We start from the raw sequence: 9,454 nt of genomic DNA on the forward strand, positions 1-9,454 counted from the left end.
GGTGTCTTTTGTTACGTTTCCCTTTTCATCTCTGATCCTATTGATTTGGGTCTTTTCTTTTTTTAGTTAGTTGGCCCATGGGGTGTCAATTTTGTTTATTTTTTCAAAAAACCAGCTCCTTGTTTGGCTGATTTTTTGTAATTTTTTTTTATTCAATCCTGTTGATTTCTTCTTTGATTTTAATTATTTCTCTTCTCCTACTGGGTTTGGTTTTGGTTTGCTGCAGATTTTCTAGATCCTTGAGATGACTTGAAAGCTCATCTATTTGGTGCGTTTCCAATTTCTTGATGTAGGCACCTATTGATATAAACTTTCCTCTTAACACTGCTTTTGTTGTATCCCAGAGGTTTTGGTATGTTTTGCTTTTATCCTCATTTACCTCCAGAAAATTTTTGATTTCTCTTTTAATTTCTTCTATGACCCATTGTTCATTCAGGAGCATGTTGTTCAACCTCCATGTGTTTGCACGTGTTCTAGGGATTCCCGAGTTTCTAATTTCCAATTTCATTCCTTTGTGGTCTGAGAAGCTGCATGGTATGATTCTAATTCTCTTGAATTTGCTGAGACTTGCTTTATGGCCTAGTATGTGGTCAATCCTAGAGAAGGTTCCATGTACTGCTGAGAAGAATGTAAAGTCCTTAGATGTAGGATGAAATGTTCTGTAGATATCTGTTAGATCCATTTGGGCTATCGTGCCATTTAAATCTACTGTCTCCTTGTTGATCTTCTGTCCTGTTGATCTGTCTATCTCTGAGAGTGGCATATTGAAGTCCCCCAGTACTATTGTATTGGGGTCTAAGTCTGCCTTTAAGTCCCTTAACAAGTCTTTTAAATAAGCTGGTGCCCTGTAATTAGGTGAATATACATTGATAATCGTTATATCTTCCTGTTGAATGGATCCCTTAATCATTAAATAGTGCCCCTCTTTGTCTCTCCTAACAGTGTTTTGTGGTAAAGTTTATGTTGTCCGATATTAAGATGGCTACACCCGCTCTTTTTTCATTTCTGTTGGCATGGTATATATTTTTCCAGCCTTTCACTTCCAGTCTGTATGCATCATTGTTGGAAAGATGAGTTTCTTGTAAGCAGCAAAAAGATGGGTTTTGTTCCTTAACCCAATCAGCCAATTGGTGTCTTTTAACTGGACAGTTCAAGCCATTAACATTCAATGTGACTATTGAGAAGGAGTAACTTTGCCCTGTCATTTGCCAAAGATTTTTTCTAATATATGGTTTGAGACTCCTGTGATCTTTTGCTGTGAGGTTTCCTTCCTTTATCTTCTTTCATATTGGTTACCGTGTTTCTGTAGGTAAGACATCTTTAAGCATCTTTTGCAGGGCTGGACGAGTGGCGACAAATTCTGTTTGCTGTGAAAGGTCTTTATTTCACCTTCATTCACAAAGGAGAGCTTTGCAGGATATAATATTCTGGGCTGGCAGTTTTTCTCTCTTAGCACCTGGGCTATATCTCACCATTCTCTCCTAGATTGTAGGGTTTCTGATGAGAAGTCAGCTGTGAGTCTAATTGGAGATCCTCTGAGAGTAATCTGGCATTTCTCTCTTGCACATTTTAGGATCTTTTCTTTATGTTTCACTGTGGTGAGTTTGATTATGACGTGTCGTGGTGAGGATCTCTTTTGGTCATGTTTATTAGGGGTTCTATGAGCTTCCTGTACTAGGATGTCTCTGTCCTTCTCCAAACCTGGGAAATTTTCTGCTAGTATTTCACTAAAAAGGCCTTCTAACCCTTTCTCTCTCTCCATGCCTTCAGGAACTCCTAGAACCCGAATGTTGGGTTTTTTAAGAGTATCCTGTAGATTCCTGACAGTATTTTTTAGATTTCTGATTTCTTCTTCTTTTCTTTGATTTGACTGTTTCCTTTCCTGTTCTCTGTCTTCTAATTCCGATATTCTCTCTTCTGCTTCACCCATTCTGTTTTTAAGGCTTTCTAATGCGTTTGTCATTTGGTCTATTGAGTTCTTCATTTCATTATGATTTCTCGTCACTATCACAGTTTCTTGTTCTACTAGTTGTTTCATTTCATTTTGATTCCTCCTTAATATTTCATTTTCATGAGAGAGATTTTCTATCTTGTCCATTAAGGATTTCTGTAGTTCAAGAATTTGTTTTTGAGAACTTCTTAATGTTCTTATCAGTTTTTTGAGATCAGCTTCTTGCATTTCCTCTGTCTCTTCATCTTCATAATCTTGCATTGGCGTGTCTTGTTCATTTGGAGGCATCATAGTGTCTTCCTTACTCTTGTTACCTCGGCTTCTACGTTTGTTGTTTGGTTGTTGGAGATAATTTATGTTTTTTTTTTTTTTTTTTTTTTTTGCTGTGGTGTTTTTTTCTCGTTATACTATGCCTCTAAGTGGGCTGTCTGCTTTGATGGATCCTTAGGGGCTGTGATGGGTGTGGCCAGAGAGCTATGCTTGATTCTTCAGGTTTAAGGCTGTGCAAAAAGTGACTCACCCAGATTGTTCACTCCCTTGCTCCTTGCTGGATCGCGCTCTCTCTCTCTCTCTCTCTCTCTTTTTTTTTTTTTTTTTGACTCAGTTGGGAAGTAATCCCGAATGGCTGAGTGAAATTGAGGGTAGTTGAAATCTGGCCTCTGTGAGTATTCGTTTGATCTACCCCTGGGACCACACAAAGAGTTTATGCAGCCCTCAATGTGTTCTCAAGTTTCACCAAATTCCGAAGTTACTGAGTTTGTGGCTGCACTTTAGATATGTAAAATGGCTCCTGCTCTTTGTTTTGCTCTGTGAGTGAATAGATAGGCCTCTGCTTTTCCCCACCAATGTCTCGGGTTTCTGCTGTTTTCGTCTTACCTCCCTCCCATTCCCATGCTGGCGAGATTCTGCGGCTCCTCTCGCGCGGTTGAGTTTCCACGCGGTGGGCTCCCTGTAGGTCCTCTGTGTCACATCCACTAGATCTGGAAGCGTTTCCTCTGCAGTTTTTTTCTTGAGTCTTTTCCTGAGGCTGGAGAGAGAGTCTGGCCGCGGCGGACAATGGAGTTGCGCTTCCCGGCGTGCAGGGCTGCTCCTTGCCGGCCGCGTACCCTCCCAGTGCTGCGCTGCGCCACGGGCGCTCGGCCCCCGCGCCGCCAAACCTCCTGATTAAATTATCTTGTTGAAGAGCAGAATCTTCCATGTGCTGGTTCACTCCCCAAATGCCCCAACATCTGGGCCTGCAAAGAGGACAAATTCAAGAGCCAGGGACTCCATCCAGGTCTCACATGTGGGTGCTGGGGATCCAAGTCCTTGGGCTGTCATTCCTAGGCCCATCAGCAGGAAGCTGCATCAGAAAGCATAATGACATAAACTGGAACCAGTACTGTGATGTGGAATACAGGTGTCCCAAGCTCTGACTCAGCCTGCAACATCCGATGACCCTCATCCTGTTTTTAAAATATTAATGTATTTTTAAATGTATAGATAAAATTGCATATGTTGTATAATAATTATGTGCTAAAATAGGCATATGCATGGATCTCAACATTTCTTGCACCAAAATAAATGTCTTTTACTTGCATTTCCCACAAACTTTTTGAAATGTCCTCCTGTATGGATAGATTATGAAATTACTAAACATTACTACTGACCACATGGATTATATTATCTATGGATTATTTTTTGTGAAGTCTTTAAAATCTAATCCCAGACTATTTTTTCTATGATGCAAAACCTTGTTATTAACTATTGTCACCGCACTGCAGAGAAACCTTATGAGTGTAAGGATGTGGGAAAGCATTCTTATTTCCCTGTTCCTTGTATATAGACACAGAAAGACTCACAGAGGATAACTCTATGTATGTAACAGTGTGATGTCTTCAAGTTGTTTCCATCATTATATTGAACAATAAATATTGGACATCCACCATAATGAATGTTAGAAAACATTTTGTTTTAAGTCCTTTCAAAAGTACTGAATATGTCATATTTGAGAGAAATACTGTATAACAAACATTTGAATGCTTTTTTTAAAGATTTATTTATTTATTTGAAAGAGTTAGAGAAAGAGAGGTCCTCCATCTGCTGGTTCACTGCCCAGGTGGCCACAACAGCCAGAGTTGCACGCCAATCTGAAGCCAAGAGCTAGGAGCTTCCTCCAGGTGTCCCACATGGGTGCAGGGGCCCAAGGACTTGGGCCATCTTCCACTGCTTTCTCAAGCCATAGCAGAGATCTGGATAGGAAGTGGAGTAGCCGGGACTCGAACCGGTGCCCATATGGGATGCTGGCACTGCAGGCAGCAGCTTTACCTGCTACACCACAGTGCTGGCCCCTTGAATGCTTTCAAGATCACACAACCTTTCTAGAACACATGAGAAAGCCTGTTGGAGAGAAACAATAAAAGCATCACAATAAATGGTATGGGGACTTGGCCTGCACCCTGAGATCCCCATCACAGAGCAGGAGAGGGCAGAGGCAAGGAGACAGGAGAGTGGCAAGAGAGGAGGGGAGAGGAGGACCCAGCTTTGCCCCAGCTCGCCCGGGACCACCTGATGTGCTGCAGAACCTGTTCACCATCACCTGCTAATGGGGACACAGATGGCCATCATTTCTGGGCCTGCACTCAGTGCTGCATACATGGTGGTCAGTGAATGGAAGGAGAGAGAACCTTGAGGGGGTGACTGTGACATCATACTGGAACATCATCAAGGCTGAGCTTGAGATGGAATCTGAGCATGCAAGGTGTATTGTTTTTGGGCATCTCCAACTTGGAACCATGCTTAGATGGTCTGAGGCAATGTCCATGAGTCAGAGGTCCTTGTGCCCATCCCAGAGAATTATTTGTGTCCAAGGCCAGAGACATGGATGTGAGAGACCAGGCTCTAGGCTCCAGGAAGGGATTGGAGGGAATCACTATGGGGCTAGCACAAAAGAACCAAGAGAACTCTTCAAGTGTTAATGCCTGTGCACGGGTCTGAAGAATGGAGATGGAGAAAGGGAAAGAAACCATATTTTACAGACTACAAATCGTATGATTCATTTATCTGACTTTCTGCATAGCATGAAGCTCTGGAAACCAGGACCAGATCCACTGGTGGCAGAGGCTGAAGATGGGGCAAGGAACCCAAGGGAAGAGGAATTTTGTGGGCTGTGCTCATTGCCATGACTGCGGTGAAGGTTTCTTGGGTGCACACATGTCAAAATATGAAGTTTCCTGGTTTAAAGAAGAGGGATTTATCATTTCTTAGTTGTATCTCAACACACCTGGGAAGAGAGGGAGGGAAGAACAGCAGGACATCAAAAGGACAAAGATCAGAAAAGATAATTATCAACAGGATAATGCCTCAGTACCCTGTGACAGTGTTGTGTGTAGTTACTACGAGAATTCTGCATGTGAACCATTAACTGGAGATAGCAATTATCAGGGTAATGTGTGTGGTGTGATCCCATCCTCCGTGTACTCAAGTTCCTGCTGACACCAAGAACAGCTACTGCAGAGGGCAACAGCAGGGATGGCAGTGGGCAGTTAGAAGGATAACACTGCCCCCAGGGGCACGTCTTGGAGATCCACCTGTTGGAAAGACTTTTCATTGTATTCATTACTCATTCATCTCTGTCACCAGAAATTCAAGTACACTGAAGCTGTGGTCTGCCTGAGTTTTCATTTCTGGCAATGTGCAAGCAAGCTCATTTCAAATTCAGTGCCAAGAGCTATTTTGGGGGATGATGAGGTAGGCTCTCTGTGCTGAGAATGAAATACAATTATGAACTTTCAGGTGGAAAAGGAGAAACTACCATCTTGTTTGTATAAACTGGGCACACTGAATCTCTCTCACCCCTGAGGTTGGTGGAATCCATCCCAGTTCATTTCCCATATACCAATGCCTTGTAACACGCATTTCTAATGATCAATAGGCAGTCTCAGAACTGCTGATGTTAACTCTGTGTGCCTTCACACAGAGTCCTAGCAGTTAGGGCAGCTGGTAAACAGGCATTGAGAGTGACCTAGCAGCAAGCACATCATACTTGCTGAAGTCACCAAGAGGGCTGTATCTGTTCTGATGTTTTCTCAAAGGTTCCAATCTAGCATCAGAATCACAGTCTGAGAAGGGGTGTGTGTGTGTGTGTGTGTGTGTGAGAGAGAGAGAGAGGGAGGGAGAGGGAGGAGTGTGATGACAAAGTCATGGAATGCTTGTGTAGAGTCCAAACCATTCTATGAACTTCTTACGAATTGAGTTTAGATCCCCAGTGCAGTCAGCATTGTGCTTCTGCCTGAAAGCATGTTTGAGGACTCAGTGACCTTTGAGGATGCACTTGTATAGTTGTACCGGAGGAGTGAACTTTGCTGGATCTTTCTGGAAGGACTCTCTAGAGATGTAAAGCTGGCAACCTTCAGGAACCTGGCCTGTGCAGATAAGATGACATGATTCTGTCACTTAGAGAACAAGTGTTTCTTACTCCTCAATGCTGCTCACTCATTATGGATAAATTGGTGAATGAAAGAGGCACAGGCATAGTGAACTGTGACCCCAGAATCAATAATAATGACTTTTCAGGGCCTATAGTTTAGGAAGACCAGAACATTCAAGATCACTACAAAAACCCCATCAGAATTCCGGAGGGACCAGCATTGTGGTACTGTGAGTTAAGCCCTCCTTGCAACACTGGCATCCCATATCAGAGTGCCTGTTCAAGTCCCAGTTACTCCACTCTTCACCCCAAGTTTTTGCCCATGTGCATGGGAAGGCAGCAGATGACAAAGTACTTGACAGAGTACTTTTGGAATGGTAGAAGTTTAAGTACAAGTAAGGAGAAAGGTAATCCCTGCTTCAGGTTTATTTATCCTTAGAAAATTTTCCCCAAAGTTGGAATGTTCCAGTATCTGATTTTTTACATACTGACATGACAGCACAGGTGACATTTTGGGATGGTTTGGGGTATATAAACTTTGTTTCTTGCAGAAGACTATTTTAAAAGCTTTTCTTGAGGGTATGTTTCTAATGGGTATTTGAAACAAAGATCAATTTTGTGGTTAAATTTGAGACCTGTCCCCATGATATCTCATTATGTTTTTCTAAATATTCCTACATCCAGATATATATAAAACCTGAAATACCTTTGGTCTCAAGTGTTTTCCAGGGGCCAGTACTGTGCATAGTGGCCTAAGCCTCCACTTGGAGCACCAGCATCCCATATGGGCACTGGTTCTAGTCTTGGCTGCTCCTCTTCTGAGTCAGCTCTCTGATATGTCCTGGATAAGCGGTAGAGGATTGTCCAAGTGCTTGGGCCCCTGTGCCCATGTGAGAGGCCCAGAGGACACTCCTAGCTCCTGGCTTCAGATTGGCCCAGCTCCTGCCATTGCAGCCATCGGGGGAGTGAGCCAGTGAATGGAAAGCTTTTCTATCTTTCCCCCTCTCTATCTGCAACTCAACCTCTCAAATAAATAAGTAAAATTGTTTTTTTTTTTAAAAGTCTTTTTAAAAAGTGTTTTCTAAAAGGAATACCCAGCCTATACTGAAAATGCTACATAGATGCTCAGTGTTTGCACAGTAGCACCATAGGAAATAATGTTACAGAATCCCATATAGATATCACCATCTCAGTAATGGCGTGTTCAAGTCACCTTGCTTGGCGTTCAGTCCCTTCACATTCTAATCATTCAGAGTGAGCCTAAAGACCACTCTTGCCCTGATAATGTGAAAGTTGTCAGTCAAGACCTGATTAATAAGCATAAAATATTTTTAAAGGATTCAAATAATATGTTTGTCATTTGCTACAGAAGACTCCTGGGAGAGAGGTTCTGTGAAATCTCTCTCTCATGGGAGAGAGATTTTGGGAAAGGCAGTCAGTTTGGAGAAACCATCAACTGGAATCCAGATCATCTGGTGAACGAGGTGAACTCCTGCTGGAGAGAAATGCTGCAAAAGCAGTGTGTGTGGAGACGTCCTGCGCCATTCCTCCCTTAACCGACACATCAGCCATCACCTGATGTTGCAGTTGATTTCTCAACAATGTTGCAGTGGATTCGTTTCTGAGAGGAGTAGCGTGGTGGGGGCAAGAGGCACGGAGTCACCACACAGACCCCGGGAGTTGGGTGAAAGTAGGCCTGAGGCGAGCAGCCCGCAGACTCAGTTATTTGAGTTAGTACAACAGCTTATATAGCCAAGACCAGCCAATCTGGTCAAGGGGCAGTCTATGCCCTAACCAATCACAGCCTGTTGCCAGTCAGGCTCTTGTCACCAGGCAGTTTCTGAAACCAATCATGGCCTGCCGTCAGTCAGGCTCTGTTGTCATGTGGTTTCCTCTGTTGTCATGTGGTTTCCAAAGCCATCCAATCACGGCCTGTTGCCAGGCAGTTTCTGTTGTCAGCAGCCATCTTGGCATGAACTTTTCACCTCATTCCACCACAGCCTTGGACAAAAAACATGCAAGAATCAAGAGCACAGAGGGAAGACATATAATCTTTATAATCCATAAAAGAACTCACACTGGAGAGAAACCCTAGATATACAAGCAATTTTGGAAAGCCTTCAACCCTTCCACTAAGGGTCAGAGACATGAGAGAGTTCACGCTGGAGTGAAACCCTATGAATGTAAACTATGTGGGAAATCCTTCAACAGTTCCTATTACATTAAATTTCATGAAAGAACTCACACTGGAGAGAAACCCTATGTTTGTCATCTGTCTGATAAAACTTTCATGTTTCCTAGCTCCCTTCTAAAACACAGAAGGCATCACAATAGAGAGAAAAACCATGTATGTGTGTTGTGTGGGAAAGCCTTTTCCTATTCTGATATCTTGCGTATGCATGGAACGAGACACACCAGAATGCAAGACTACGTGTGTTTGGTGTGTGGGAAAGCCTTTCATGTTCCAGTTCCTGTGAAATGCATGAGAGAACTCACAATGGATAGAAACCCTACATATGTGACACTGTGGGAAAGCCTTCACCTCCTCCACATGCCTTCTTTTACATAAAAGGACTCACACTGGTGGGAAACCCTACTTATGTGAACAGCGTGGGAAAGCCTTCAGTTATTATAGTTCCCTTCTAACATATAAAAGACTCCACACTGGGGAGAAGCCCTGTGGATGTAAGGACTGTGGGAAGGCCTTCAGGTGTCCCAGTTCCTTTCAAGTCTATGAACAAACTTACATTGAGAGAAACCCTATGTGTGTAAGAATTGTGACAAAGTCTTTAGGTCTTCGTGTTCCTATCGAGAACATGAAATACTTCACACTGGAGAGAAAGTCCATGTATGTAAGCAATGTGATAAAGCCTTCAGTTCTTCCAGTTCCTTGCACAAACATCAAAGAACTCATTGGAGAGAAGCCCTATGCATGTGAGTCATGTGGGAAAGCCGTCAGTACTTCCCCTGCAGGTGAATACGTTAAAGAATTCACTGGAAAAAAGCCCTATGAATGTAGTAAATGTGGAAACGCCTTCAGTTCTTCCAGTTACTTTCAAAGATGTGAGAGAACTCACACTGGAAAGAAATCTTAA

General features: G+C 42.9%; 1 protein-coding gene across 1 annotated transcript in view; it reads left to right on the plus strand.

Annotated features, from left to right (window-relative positions):
• The window catches only part of LOC133750071 (zinc finger protein 709-like), a 103,083-nt gene extending 93,629 nt beyond the window's left edge, over positions 1-9,454 (plus strand). The window contains 4 exon segments of the mRNA XM_062179455.1: positions 8,505-8,629; positions 8,880-9,069; positions 9,153-9,201; positions 9,365-9,454. Of these exon segments, the coding sequence (XP_062035439.1) occupies positions 8,505-8,629; positions 8,880-9,069; positions 9,153-9,201; positions 9,365-9,454 (454 nt within the window).

The sequence above is a fragment of the Lepus europaeus genome, chromosome 20, assembly GCF_033115175.1.
Source record: "Lepus europaeus isolate LE1 chromosome 20, mLepTim1.pri, whole genome shotgun sequence".
In the NCBI taxonomy this organism is placed as follows: Eukaryota; Metazoa; Chordata; class Mammalia; order Lagomorpha; family Leporidae; genus Lepus; species Lepus europaeus.